Below are 15,398 nucleotides of genomic sequence, written 5' to 3' on the forward strand. Positions count from 1 at the left end.
ACCTGGTAATTTCCCCTCTTATGTATTAGAGGTTCTAGGTTTGAATCACTCTTTTTTGCATTAAAAAGGAAAGAGAAATACTATCTCGATATTCCTTTCCTAGATCCGACAATGTGTGGAAGTTTTCAGCACTAGGTTTGATACACCTTTTTTTCGAACCATGTAGCTATACGATCGATTCCCTGTCTTCTCCTAACGGGAAAAGGACACCAAGATATACAAATAATTTTAGAAAAAGAATAAATTGCTAGCACATAATTTAGCTGTTTGGTAGAAAAGTTCACCAATTTATTAGAAAGCTGCACTATGCAACATAGGAAGTTAAGACGGTGATGTTACAAAGGCACGACGATGGGTCAGTGTGGTGATGTTAGCCCTAAGCCATGTTAGCAGCGAGGTAGATGACGGTCTACAAAAGTTGACGCTTGAGATTTATCAATATTGATACGGATTTGCTACGCGTCCCCCAAAGCGTCCCCCAAAGGGATTTGGGGCGCGCCGGACAAAAAAAACGTTCCAGCCGCGTCCCCCAAAGCCCATTTTTGTCCGGCGCGGCCCGATACGGTGTCCGGCGCCCCGAGCCCGTCCCCGTCCCACAGGGGACGCTCCGGGGACGCCGGACACAACGAAAAGCGAGGCCAACCGACGCGGGGCCGACCCGTCAGCGGCACAGGGAAAATTCGTCTCACACTCCCGCCAAATCCCGCCGCTCCCGCCAAATCGCGCCTATACCGCCGCGCACAGGCCTCCCAAAACATATCCCGCCGCCGATTCATTTCTCCTATCCCGCCGATTTCTTTCTCCCTCCCGCCGTCCACCCGCCGCCGCTACCCTCTCCCCATTCCATGGCGCCGCCGACAGCCCCCAAAAAGATGGCGAAGAAAGCGGCCAAGAAGCCGCCGGGCAATGCGACGATAGGGGCGAAAGCGCCGTTCGCGAAGCCGCGGAAGGCGCCGGCTGCGAAGAAGAAGCCTGAAGGAATGACCGAAGATCAATGGCAGCAAGATTGCCTGCGCCGGAAGCTATCGACGGCGGAGCGGAAAGGACAGAGGGCGGTGGAGCTGGAGAAGAAGGCTCAGGCGGCGCGCCAGCACCAGCACGTAATGGCCGGGTGTATCGCCGCCACCAACGCGAGCCCATGGAGTACGTCCATGCCAGTGTACGTTCCCGGAGTGATCTCTCCGTCGCAAGCCGCCTTCTACAACGACGGCCCCTCCGCCACTCCCGGGTGCGTGATGCCTAACTTGTCGCCGCACTACCAGGATGCGCTGCCGCACGGCGGCTTCAACCCCAACAACCTCTACTCCCCGGCGTACGAGCAGCGCGAGCCAGGACCCGGTCCGGACGGCGACCCTTTCACCGGCCGCAGGGGTCCGCTCGAATACGACGGCGCCGGTGCTGAGGAGGACGACGGGGTTGAGGAGGAGGACGACGAGGAAGAGGAGGGGGTGGAGGACGACGAGGAGGACGACGATGAGGACGAAGAGGGCGGCGACGAAGAGGATGACGAGGGTGCCGGTGACGATGATCTCGTGGAGGTAGACGCGGACGGCGTGAGGACGAAGAAGAAGAAGAAGGCGTCGGGCACACGAGGCCCGAAGTGGACGCCTCTGGAAGATCTTTGTCTGTGCGAGTCGTGGGCGACGGTGAGCCATGACTCCATCATCGGCGCCAACCAAAAAGGCGGGAAGTATTGGGCGAGGATCAAGGCCGAGTTCGATGAGCGCAAGCTCATCAACAGCGACTACCAGAAAGTGACAATGAAGAGGAGCCAAAAGGCAATGTCGACGCGATGGGCCATCATCCAGGCGTCGGTGAACTCCTTCCATGGGTACCATCACGACTTAGAGACCAGAGGCGACAGCGGCGCCGACGTCGCCTAACCGGTACGATCGTTTCTTCCATAATCCGTAGCGCCCACATTGTGTTCGATGAAATGACTCTGCTTCCTTTGGTTAGTTTGATCGGGCCATGGATTTGTACGCCAAGAACTCGGAAGGTCACAAGTCTTTCGTGCTCATGCATTGCTATGGCAAGCTCAAAATGAATGAGAAATGGCGGCTGACGCGCTTGTCGCTGTCCAAGGGGAAGGACGCCATTGATCTGGACGCGCCGCTGGCAACTTCGACAGGGCGTCCTACTGGCAACAAGGCTGCCAAGGCCGCCTTGGCCGACGCTGCGTCGTCTGAGAAGACGCAGGCGTCGATCACGAAATGCCTCGCCGACGTCTCCTCGACCTTTATCTCCCGCGACAAGAAGGCCGACCAAAGGTGGGCCGAGCTGCTCAAGAGGCAAGAGGAGAAGCTGGAGCTCAAGAAACGCAGGGACGACATGTCCCTGCTGAGAACGTCGACAGAGGGAATGTCTCCCCGGACGCGAGCGGCGCACAACTTTTTCAAAGGCCAGATCCTCGACGACATCGAAGCCAAAATGGCGGCGGCGGACGCGGCGGCCCTGGCAGCGGCATCGGCATTGGCGGCAGCGGCAGCGCAGCAAGAGCAGGCTGACGCGTCTTCTACTGCTACACATGCGTCGGCCTCCGCGTCGGCGACGGAGCAGACGCACCATGCACAGGAACAGGCAGATCGCGACGAGGTCGTCGTGCTCGACGGGCCTGCGTCGACTCAGGACACGACGCCGTCGACCAACCCCTGCCCCTTCTTCTAATTTGCATGCACCACCGGTCTGTAATATGATCGCGCGCCCAGTACTTTGATCGATCGCCGCTACTCTGATCGCGACGAATCGGCGGGAACGATCTCTTTTGAATGCATCTATTTGAATTTCTGATTGGGGGCGGCGTTTGGGGGACGCGGCTGGGGAGCGACGTCCCCCAAACGCGGCACGAACAAAACACGTCCCCCAAACGCTCGATCCGGCGCGGTTTGGGGGACGGTTTGGGGGACGCGACTGGAGATGCTCTAAGTCTTAGTCACTCACAAAAAGTGCTTCAGTTGCAAAAGTGTAATCGGAGCGATTTACATTTTTCTCAGTTTCTCAGACGACTTAGAGTTTTTAAAAGTCCGTTAACTAAGACATAGACAAACCCATAATAATAATCAATGAGAAATTCCGGTAAACCTAACTATTTTAGAGTTGATCTAGAACTAGCAAAAGGGATTATAGATACTAGATAAAGTTGATTGTAGACATGACTTGAAAACCTTGAGGTTCTCTTTGATTCATAGGATAGGAAACTCAAAGGAGTAGGAAAGGTATAAGAATAAGAAAGGAATGCAGGTGCAAAACTTTCCTTGTTCCTTGTGCATCGCAATCAAAACATGAGACGCGAGTGAATATTACATTTCCTCTAATTAAGTTTTGCCTTGAAAGTGACATCCAAAGGAAAAATTCCTCTAGTTTTGCTTTCCACGTATACATTTCCTTCAAATCAAAATAGCGGGGAGGGGGGGTGAGGGTCCCACGCTGCTCCCCAGGGCGGCACCGGAGCCAACCCTAGCCGCCACCAAAAGCTTCTCTTCGTGTAAATTCTCGGCAACGCTACCGTCGGCCTCGTCCACGTCAGGCCTATTGGGGATATGCCAACTAGGTGTACCGCAATAGGGTCCTAATTCCAGTAAGCCCGGATAGCCCAAAGATGGTGGTGAGGCAAACAGCCCACCGAGCGGCCCAGTTACCGGAGATTCCGGAGGTAGGATCCGGCCTGGAGATGAAGCCGTCGGATCCAGGCCATAGTTAAAGGCGGTCGGATCCGTGACGCGCAAGACAAGGAATCATGTATGTAGTCTAGGCTTAGTCGTATCCGGCTAGATCTCTATCTCCTGTAACCCTAGATCCGGAGCCTTTATAAGCCGGATCCTGGGAGCCCTAGCGGCAAGACACAACTCATTGTAATCGTGCACATGTTGCCTTATAGTGAATTATAGTAGCGCGTAGGATCTCTCCACCGTTGCAAGGTCTGAAGCTGCGTAGCTTGTGTGACCCCGTCCCAGTGACTCCTCGCCCTATGGGTCCCGCTCTCTCTCCCTCCGCGAGGCTCCCCTCACTGGAGAATCGTCAAACAAACAACGACAGTTGGCGCGCCCCCACCATGGGGAATATGTTATGGGGTTGCAGCCCATATGTGTTTAAAATCTACATGAAGAAATCGGAGGGAGGAAGCGAGAGCCCTTGCTCCACCCAGGCCTTGGTGAAGACCCGCTCGTTAACTTCCGGAGTGGGGGTGGAACTGCCCTTGACGAACCTATAGGACTTCGGAGCTCTGAAGTTCTCATCCTGAAGAGTCTTCAGATCGAAATCCATCAAGTTGCAGGCCACCACTGCCTTTTCTCCCCCTCCATGTCTCTCGCCTTGGAGGCCTTCTTCGATTCCGCCTCTTTTACTTTTTCGTCCATACGAGCTTGCCCTTCTATTTCTTCGCGAACCTCCGACTCTGTTGGAACTTTCCCTAGAGGGTTGTTGGAGGATGCAGGATAACGTGAGGCTAAATTTAGGTCGGAAAGGTGTGGAGGATAGAATCATAAAGATGGAACGTTTAAAGGCTCTGTTTGACTAGCTGAGGTGGAATCCAGAGTGTTTTCAGTGGCAAAGCACGTGGAGTTTTCAGACATATTTGCGGTTGCAAGTACAACACTAGAAGACTCAACTAAGAAAGTAAGTGGATCCTACTACTCTATATTCTACAAGTCCGGCGAGACTTACCAGAAATGGCATGGCGGTTCCTCGTCGTCGCTGGTGAAGATGGAGAGCGTGGAAAGCAGAAGAATCCCGGATGTGACCACACATCGGTGGCGGAGGAGATTTCCCGGTCAACCGTGCCCAACTCAGGTGGAGATGAGCATTGGAGCGGCGGCGGATGAAGCTTGTCTGGAAGGGTCACGGGCGGTTTAGATCTAGTGGACGACGCGGGCGAGAGGAAGAGGAAGCGAAGGAGTGTGGCGAAAAGTGAGGAAATAACCACGCCTTCCAGATATTTATAGACAAAGCCTTGAGATTCGTGCACCGGATCCTACGATGGGAGCTAAGTGGTCGCACTGTTAGATTTACGCCGCACGTCCTAAGTTAAAGTCGGTGAAATTGCGGTGGTGGTGTTCCAACTGCAACATTCTGATTTACCCGGGAAACTTCCGTCAGCCAAAAAAATCACGCGGGAATTCAGGAATTCATGCATTAGAAGGAGCGCAAATTCCACGTAATTACCGTTGTTGAGGAATGTAATTAACGGAAATTGCAACTGAAGAATTTCCAGCCACTCCGAGGTCGGAAATGAAGATTGATTTGGAAGCCCTTCGAGATTATCTCCGGATCAAATTGGAGCGAAAGCTTGGCATCAGAATGGTGAATCTTGAGGAACTTCGGGGGCTACTGTTGGGGATATGCCAACTAGGTGTACCATAATAGGATCCTAATTCCGGTAAACCCGGGTGGCCCAAAGATGGTGGTGAGGCAAACAGCCCACCGAGCGGCCCAGTTAATGGAGATTCCGGAGGTAGGATCCGGCCTGGAGATGAAGCTGTCGGACCCGGCCCATAGTCAAAGGCAGTCGGATCTGTGACGTGCAAGACAAGGAATTCGGTATGTAATCTAGGCTTAGTTGTATCCGGCTAGATCTCTATCCCCTATAACCCTAGATCTGGAGCCTTTATAAGCTAGATCCTAGATCCTAGGAACCCTTGGGGAAAGACACAACTCATTGTAATCGCGCACCTGTTGCCTTATAGTGAATTACAACAGCACATTGGATCTTGCTGCCGTTGCGAGGTCTGAAGCTGGGTAACTCGTGTGACCCCGTCCCGTTGACTCCTCGCCCTATGGATCCTCCTCTCTCTCCCCTCAGTGAGGCTTCCCTCACCGGAGACTCGTCGAACACACAACGATAGTGCCCCAACATCAAAGGAGCCAGGGGGCAGACTGTGGCGACGACATTCGAGCGCAGCTGGGGCGGCGCCAACACCTTCCATTGAGCGTGGACACCGAGGTGGAGTCCTCTGGTCAAGACAGCGGCGTTGATCCACTTTTTCAACGATGCACTTCGGTGCAATCCTACGGAAGATGAGATGCTATGGATCTTGGGTCCCATCTAGATCCTCCACCCTCGAAGCCTCGATCTGTCGACCTAGTTTCGGTGGATCTTGTGGCCGGTGACGGACAGTGGTGTGGGGACTGTCGACCTGGCTTCGAATAAAGGGGGTTTGGTCCTAGGATCTCTCTCACGCCATGACAAAGATTTGTTTGATGCATGCCTTCATTGATTTGGCCGAGTGTCGAGTTTCGGAAGGCTCCTCTAGCGAGCTTCCTTGGACAACATGTTTGGAGATTGTCGGATCGGATGGGATTCGGTCCCCGCGACCATGTTTTTTCTGGCCATTTAGTTTTAGAGGAAGCGAGGCGAACCTTCGCAATATGTTGCCATCGTCAGTGGCGGAGCCATAACTTAAAGGTTGTGTGGTCATTACAAATTTTTGTTGTCAAATACATGTATTTTTGCTTATTTTAAATATTTATTTTCATGATTTACACCAGCATAGAAAGAGTTTGTCAAAAACCTCGTGTGGTGAATTGACCACAATAGTTTCTATGTGGCTCCGCTAGTGACCATTGTGGGACATGTCTTTAGTTCTATAGTGAAGTCAGTCACGGAGAATGGCATATAAGCCGAGATTTGAGAACTAGTAATGATAGTTTAAGTCTCGGTGGCGATGAGGTTTTGGTTTGGTGATCCATGACTTGGAGCAGCGGTATGGCACATGAAAAATTCATAGCGTAAACTTGCAAGATGAAACCCAATGTATGCCCTTAATTGGTTGTGCGTAGCAACATTTTTATTGAAGACATTGCTTTTGTGAGCGCGAACATTATTGTGAGTGAAAACTCATGATCTATGCTTGTGCACTATTTTCCTGCTTGGAGATATCCGCATTTAGAAAGAAAAAAAATAGATTTCTGGTGTTCTGTTGGTGAAACCCTGAAATCTTAATTAGCCAGCAAAGATGTCAGAAACCGGAGTAGTGGTACCAGCAGTACAATATTTCTACACGTTACTAGCTGTGCAATTGACAATAATTGTGAGATGTACAGTAAACTGCCTGTCCATGTGAGGACTTTCAAGAACAAGGAAACAAAACTTGCACTAGGTGCCGCTTTGCTGGCGGTCATGCCGAAGCGCTTGGATCATACAAAACAAGGCCACGCGCGCGTGTGCGATGCATTCCAAGAAGCGTAGCTAATTGGAACTGGAAACGTTCCAACACCTAACGACATTCTAAGCGAGAAGCCTGCTTGTACTCCATCTTTGTAAGCTTCTCCTCGATTTCTTCTATAATCGTCAACCTCGATTTCTTTTTTTCGTCTTCTTATGCGTTCCTAATATTAATGGCCATCGATCGGTTCCTGTATATAAACGGCCATTGCAGAACTCTCATGCAAAGCAGGGAAGCGAGGCACACTAGACACTACTACTGGTTGATAATTAGCTCCGGGATACTGAGTTGGAGTCGATCAATGGGAGCAACGAAGATGACGGCCTCGCCATTCCCGACGGTGCACAAGTGCTCGTCGGTGGACCGGAGCGACGACACGGTGGTGGCCGACCTGGACGGGACGCTGCTGTGTGGCCGGAGCTCGTTCCCGTACTTCGCGCACATGGCGTTCGAGACCGGCGGCCTGCTCCGGCTGCTGCTGCTCATCGTCCTGGCGCCGCTCGCGGGCCTGCTCTACTACCTCGTGTCCGAGTCCGCCGGCATCCAGGTGCTCATCTTCGCCTCCATGGCCGGCGCCGAGGTGGCCGAGATCGAGGCCGTGGCGCGCGCGGTGCTGCCCAAGTTCTACTGCTCCGACCTCCACCCGGAGTCGTGGCGCGTGTTCTCGTCGTGCGGGCGCCGGTACGTGCTCACCGCGAACCCGAGGATCATGGTGGAGGCCTTCCTCAAGGAGTACGCCGGCGCCGACGCGGTGCTCGGCACGGAGCTCGTGGTGTGGCGCGGCAGGGCGACGGGGCTCGTCGCCTCCCCCGGCGTGCTCGTCGGCGAGAAGAAGGCCGCCGCGCTCAGGCAGGCGTTCGGCGAGGCCAGGCCGGAGATCGGTCTCGGCGACAGGAAGACGGACTACCCGTTCATGCGGCTGTGCAAGGAGGGGTACGTGGTGCCGGCCCCGGCGCCGGGGCTCAGGCCCGTGCCGCGGGAGGACCTGCCGAAGCCAGTGATCTTCCACGACGGCCGCATCGTCCAGAAGCCGTCACCGGCGCTCGCGCTGCTCACCGTGCTCTGGATGCCAGTCGGCTTCCTGCTCGCCTGCCTCCGCATCGCCGCGGGCGCGCTCCTGCCGATGCGCGTGGTGTACCACGCCTTCACCGCCCTCGGCGTGCGCGTCACCATCAAGGGCACCCCGCCCCCGCCGGCCAGCCTCGAGACGGGCCAGACCGGCGTTCTCTTCATCTGCTCCCACCGCAGCCTCCTCGACCCGATCTTCCTCTCCACCGCCCTCGGCCGCCCCATCACCGCCGTCACCTACTCCGTATCACGGCTGTCCGAGATCCTGTCGCCGATCCGCACGGTGCGGCTGACCCGCGACCGCGCGGCGGACGCGGCCATGATCCGGCGCCTGCTCAAGGAGGGCGACCTGGTAATCTGCCCCGAGGGCACGACGTGCCGGGAGCCGTTCCTGCTGCGGTTCTCGGCGCTGTTCGCGGAGCTGACCGACGAGATCGTGCCGGTGGCGATGGAGAACCAGATGAGCATGTTCCATGGCACGACGGCGCGCGGGTGGAAGGGGCTGGACCCATTCTACTTCTTCATGAACCCGAGCCCGGGGTACGTGGTCACCTTCCTCAACAAGCTTCCCCATGAGCTCACCTGCAAGGGCGGCAAGACCAGCCACGAGGTGGCCAACTACATCCAGAGGCTCATCGCATCCACGCTCTCCTACGAGTGCACCAGCTTCACCAGGAAGGACAAGTACAAGGCGCTCGCCGGCAACGATGGCTCTGTCGTCTCCAAGCCCAACATCGACAAGAAGAAGGTCATGGGTTCATGACAAAACCACTACTGATTATTGAAGGCTAAATATTAATCTCCAACCAAAAGAGCCAATATGTGACAATATTCATGCTTCCTACTCGCTTTCGATTATGCATGATTTCGTTATATATTTTTGTCTATTTGATGAGTTGATCATGTAGCCACCAACCACGCATCTAGATCTGAAAGTAGCATAATATATAACTTTATGCGACCACATACACACAAGCATGCCTTTTATTGAGGTTAAATTCATGAATCTCACTAAAATTCCCAAGCTACATGTGGGCTTGAGAGGTGGCCCTCTGCAACAAACTTTGTACGACAAACATTACGACTTGTGTCCAAATGTGATTTGTCATGATGTTGTTAAATTTTGGCGCGGGTGGCAAATGTTGCCACTGGAAGAACAAAGTACGGATAGTTGCACAATCTACCTCGACTACTCATGTTCCCAATAATGAAATAAAAATAACACTATAGTGTGATCTAGTTTGGGTTTATATTCTCATGCATGCTACAAATGTTCGGAGTTCAAGTTTTGACGTGTGGATGTTTCACTAGTAAAATGGTGAATCCCAAGAACTAGTGTTATTTGATCACCAAAGAGACGACAAACAATGCCAAGGAGACAAACAAGAAAGGCTATGACTAGGAAATCCGAGAGGAACTAATTAAGCTATGAAATTATATGTTCTACAGTTCTCTCTTCAAGATACATGCTAGTCTAGAGACCTCTAAAAAGATATAGCCATACTAAAATCAAAACCAACACATATAATACATGTAAGTACATACATGAATTTTTATATGAATGTACTCGTATCCAAAGGCGAAGGGTTATCCTCCATTTTGAACAAAACTACTCACGTATTGTTTTCCCCGTATTTGGAGGCTAATTCATTGAACATTAGCCTTTACATGTCTCAAGCTAAGTGCCAATAAAAAATAATATCATTTTTTCAAATGATTCTAATCAATGCAAGTGTGTACTTATGATGACATCCATTTTTTTATCAAGGAACATTGCATTGGCAATCTGGCATGACTTTTTTTTCTTAATTTTAATATGTATAATGGAAAATACAATAGTTACAATTGTGTTTGAAAAGTTATATCAATAAAATGGTATACAATCAACTCACACAGTTAGCAAAAACATAAATGAGATAAGAAAGTTCAGTATAAAATAGGTGAAAGGCATGGCTACTGTACTTTCATGTATAAAACGTTGTAGCTAGCTAGGGAGGAGATGTCAGGAAGGGAACCCGCACCGTCCACCGCTGTCCTCATCATGACCAGATTCCCTGGACATGGCTGCAACTTTGCAATATTGTCCTTGTCGGAGTTGTTCTCCTGTCCCGGCACCCCTCCATCACGAACATGTGAACCAAAATGCGGCACGGAGAACAAATTAATAGCACAGTCAAAAGAGACACTAGAAACTTGTAAGGAGAGAGTACACATTGGCCATGGTCAGTTCTGCTCATATAGAGGGAAGCACGCACTCGAAGCGGGTATGCGAGTTTGCTCAATATCGAAACCACTTGAGGTTCACGGCACAAAGATCGCACCTTTTGCTGCACAATGATAGAAAGATCTGAGATGTCAGGAGCCCAACGGTGCGGCTTGTGTTCGGAAGGAGCCAAAAAGTTTTACAGTTATCACACTCACTTTCATAGCTTTTCTTCTGCACTTAATATTTCATTTGTGAAGCTATGCAAGCTAATTTTTTTATGGCTACACTGCTAATCCGTTTTGTCCATTCTCTGTTAGCTTCTCTAGTTTTGTATTCTTTTCCTTTTTTCCATTATCCTTATTCTTCTACTACTATTTTAATATTTTTATTTCACATTTTCAAGCCGGTTTAAAATTTGGTTCATCTTTCAATCTTGATTTATTTCTTGAACGCTAAAGTTTTGTTTCACTTGAAAAGTCCAGCCAGGTATTTTAGTTACAATACGTTGGTAATTCTGCTAGGAGACATGTCATGTAACGGCGTTTGTTCGGTGCAAGGGATCTCCCGTGCACAAATCACTAGGTTTCGTTGCGTGTGCCATGTCATTTTAGATTCCTGAAAATTGATGAAATTGACTGAAACCTAACAACACGAATGTCATATCATGAAACTTGGTAAATTTGAGGGCACAAACATACGGGGGGTTCCGGTGCACGGGGTAAAACTATTTCTCCTACTAGCAGCACATGACGTCATATCGATCGCCCCATAGTGAGTGGGAGCTGACCGCCGGTTCTACGAGTTGCTTCAGCTAGCATGGATGGCCGTCGAACTATAATAGCGGTAGGGATGCAAAGCGGCGACCGATTTGTCCCGTAGCCAAAACTGATTAGGTTACTTGTAACATTTTTAATAAATTAGTTTAGTTTAAACTAGATGATGATTTCGCGGACTTATGCAGGATGCGGGTTGCGACCCTAGGTAGCGGCCAGTACGTACGTTGGTACATCAGTACATACTATATGCTATCATGATTCATGACTGAATTCCATATCAAGCCTTTTTCTGGTGGGAGTTACCAGTTGGCATTCGAGGAGAGGCTTATCAATTAAACTGCCAGACTCTCCAACGGTTGCACGTAGTACGACTGGACTGGTAGTTAGGACGGGCGCGCCCGACTTTCAGACGAGACTTGCAATGGCGTTTCGAGCTCATGGACGGGCGCGCGCGACTTGCCGCTCGCGAGTCGTGAGTCAAATCGTCGTGAAGGGGTTCACTAATTTGTGGATGGCAAAGGATACTCTGCCAAGCTAGCATGCATATGGATCGAGTAGCTGGGAGACACTCTTCAGTTAACTTACTTCCATTTTCCTACTACGTATAGCGTGGTCACGATTCAGAAGAAGGTTGTTCAGTTAAAATTCGGTTGCTCCAGCACTTCCTTGCTGTCGTGATTAAATGGCAATTAACACCGCATTCAATTATCGAGCAGTACACAATAGTATTCTTTCCGACAGTATTGATGAAGCTGTTGGTAGCTTGGTGCTAAATGCCCTCGTACCACTATGTACTACGATCTTCAGACAAACCTACCAGACCATGTGGCTCCCCAAACAGAATCCAATCCAAAAATGCAACTAATCTTACAATCTCCTAATGATGCTACTCTCATGCGGTCTCATCTAATACAGGGATGCGCGGCAGACCGGTGACGAAACAATGGCCTCGCTGACATTCTGAATTCTGAAAGACTGCCAGGAGAGGAGACCTTCAGAGGGGAGACTTCCATTCCAGCGCCGTGCCGGCTCTCAAGCAGGAGTCTGAGCAGCTCTGTAGTAGCTGTAGTCCCCGAGCACTAATTGGCAGCGTCCCGTCGTGCGCAGCGCAGCGGCAGTAATGGCGATTTGAGCTCTACTGTATGTGGATACCATGGACGGACGCGCGCGAGTTGCTGCGCCGAGCGGCTGTCTAGCGGTCCACAGTCTTCAGTTAATTTCACTCCTACTACGTTACTACGAATAGTGTGGTCACGATTCAGAAGAAGATTGTTCAATTAAGTTCCCTTGCTCCAGAATTGGTACTACTGCATCCGTTCCGGTGTATATAGGTTATGCACTTATGCACCTATGTTAGGTCGTTAACTTTATAAGTATAATTATAAACTGTACTCACTCTTTTCCAAACTACAGTGCATATAAGTTTTCTCTAAAGTCAAATGGCGTAAAGTTTAACCAAGTAAGGAACTTCTTAAAAGAAGGGCAGTTGGTATTTCAATTGCTGTGAAAGCATCCGCTGCTAGCAATGCAATCAAAATCGAAGCTCTTGATGCAATATAGACGAGCTTGTGTAGTCCGTGAGAGATCTTTCTCGCTTTATTTACTTTACAGGAGAATTGAAAAAACAAGACATATATATAGTCAGCTTAACCTAACCAGAAGTGTAAAAAGCCGAAGGCCAATGACACTAGCTAACCAATAAGCATAGCCTGCAAGGGAAGATAATCATGATGTATATTTTTATATAGTGTACATTTGGTGTAGATAATTTTCTCAATAAACTCGGTCAAACTTTAGATCATCTCACTTTCACAATCTTGTATGCACTACACAGTGGCAAGTAGGGAGTACCGAGTATAACCTGAAATTTCTATTGTTAGAAAGTACTGTATACCATCTTATATTGGTTAAATTGATGATCTTGAGATACAAGCAAGACCTCTATCTTTCAAATATTTTTTTAATCTTTGTAGGTGTGGTTCTTATCCTATGATTGATGAAGAAATGATATGATAAGAACCACATTCTTGTTTGTGAAATTCTATGTCAATGGGTTTGAGGGGTGACATCAAACATTTACTAGAGACCCTACAGCCACAACACACTGTAAAGCTTATTGAATGTCCAAGGTCACGGAAAAGGGAGTAGATGATAAACTTAAACAACAAGCAAACAAATCTCTAAGTATTCAGGGTACATCAAAAACACTTCAGCATCTCACTGTACCGGTCCTCCAAAATACGGACCTCCTGCTTTTACTACTGAAATGCCCATTATGAAGTTCAAAGGTAAATGGTTTCAGGAAGTTGAAAGAAAATTCAGAGAACCAGGTCTTTACAAAGATTGTGCTCATAGGCGGACCTAGCATCCCTCCTGCCCGGGCGGCCGCCCAGGCTTCCGGCGGGCCGATAGGCTTATTCTCATCCCTATTTTACATGTATTTAATACAAAATTAGCACACTAAGTCTATTTTTCCAGGCTTCAAAATTTTCCTGGGTCCGCTTATGATTGTGCTGCTAAATGGTCTTTTTGGATTTTAAAATTTTGAATTTCATTTTAAATACTGCAAGGCTCAACAACCACACAACATTTGAATATCTTAAGTGTTCCCATTCACCTGAGCTAGACCAGCCTGAAGAAGAACAAGTGATGCAAATATCACTACCAAGTAGTGCACGGCTCAATAACCACTGAAACTTTTACACTGCCCATGTGTATTAGTGGTAATATGTGGGTTAGTATTTGTGGGTACTGGAACCAGTCATACATTTATGGATTTGTAATTCTTTACTATAACTTCATGAACTGTCTCAACACACCATTACAAAAAATATCGGATGCTGGAGGTGGTACACTCCACGATAGAGCAATTATTCCAGACAGTGTATTTGATATCCAGGGCACATTTTCAAAATCTTGCCATTATATGAATATGATATCATAATAGGTTGTGATTGACTTCAACATTGGAGAAATGAGCATCATGCTGAACTGCACTCACCCTATTATCTTCTCTGTGACTGTGAATGCATCGCTCCAATGCACCAAAATTGATCAGTCCGCTAGAATCAACCAAATCCTTTCACAAGGAGCAGCTGGCTATCTCATTTAATTTTGATTACTCCACCTGGACAAGAACTCTGCTCCTACTGATCCTGAAATTCAGTTTGTTATAGAAGTGTTTCCTGAGGTTTTCTCTACTTGATTACTAAAAATCTCTTGCTCACTCTATCTATGAATCCCTCATGCACCCATTCAAATATTTTGCATTTTCTATATGAACTCATATCTAAGGGCAGAGTTGGGATAGTTACTGCCTTTTTCAGTTTATGTCTGGATGAACTGGGTGTCTAGAAAGTACAAATATATGAGCCTAAGTGAAACTTTTCCAATTTAACAATGTCTATAGAAAATACTGACAACACCAAATTAGTTTCACCACAAAATATTTGTGTGCTATTTTTTTTAATGATGTATATTTTCTATAGACATATGGTCACGTAGAGTAGTTTGATTTAAGAGAAAGTTAAATGTTGTTCGTTTGAAATTTGAAACAATGGAGTACTTTTTATAAAAAAAAAGTGCATTACGTACCCACCAGCTATGGCTGAATTTTTAGACCTGGAACACAGAGCTTAGCTCGAGTCAATCAAAATCAAAATGTATACTTTATTATCATGCGAACCCAATGCAACTTATTTAACCTAGCATATCGTAGAAAAGAAAAGTAAAAGAATAAAACATTCAGCATGTTCTTCCTCCAATTATGCGGCGAAGCCGAGACATGAGGAAGCTGGTCCAACCAATCTCCATGGGCACGGCAATGAGGTTGGGGTCATAAAACTCGTCTTCCATCTCCTCCATTGCTCCACCTTCGAGGTGCAAAACATGGACACGCTGGTAGCAGTCCATCGTGAGCAACCTGCGGCTCCTCGCGCCCAAACACATCAGCCGCGCTCCTTCAAACGGCAGCCTTAGCTTCAACACCTTTGCACGGATCCAACTTACAGTACCATCCTCGTCTCTCTGTTGCTGCTCCCAGATCTCAAACCGACGGTCTCCGTCGTAGGTGCATAGTGACAACAGCGTCCCATCGGCCGTGGTTGTAAGCCGGATTTCTTTGTGGTGCGTCCCCGGGATCTGGAGCAGCACTGCGGCAACGTGGCCAGTTTCAGAATTGATACCGAG

The 15,398-nt window shown here is 48.9% G+C and overlaps 1 protein-coding gene across 1 annotated transcript; it reads left to right on the forward strand.

The window, feature by feature from the left end:
* Positions 1 to 7,087: 7,087 nt before the first annotated feature.
* On the forward strand, positions 7,088 to 9,194 carry LOC127292394 (glycerol-3-phosphate acyltransferase RAM2). The gene is made up of 2 exons (XM_051321774.2): positions 7,088 to 7,254; positions 7,374 to 9,194. Exon 2 carries the CDS (start codon positions 7,381 to 7,383, stop codon positions 8,989 to 8,991), a length of 1,611 nt encoding a protein of 536 aa, XP_051177734.1. The 5' UTR covers positions 7,088 to 7,254; positions 7,374 to 7,380; the 3' UTR covers positions 8,992 to 9,194.
* Positions 9,195 to 15,398: the final 6,204 nt, after the last annotated feature.

The sequence above is a fragment of the Lolium perenne genome, chromosome 4 (assembly GCF_019359855.2).
Source record: "Lolium perenne isolate Kyuss_39 chromosome 4, Kyuss_2.0, whole genome shotgun sequence".
NCBI lineage: Eukaryota > Viridiplantae > Streptophyta > Magnoliopsida > Poales > Poaceae > Lolium > Lolium perenne.

Coding starts and splice junctions, on each gene's coding strand:
- LOC127292394 (XM_051321774.2), top strand. CDS start 7,381: ATGCAAAGCAGGGAAGCGAGGCACACTAGACACTACTACTGGTTGATA.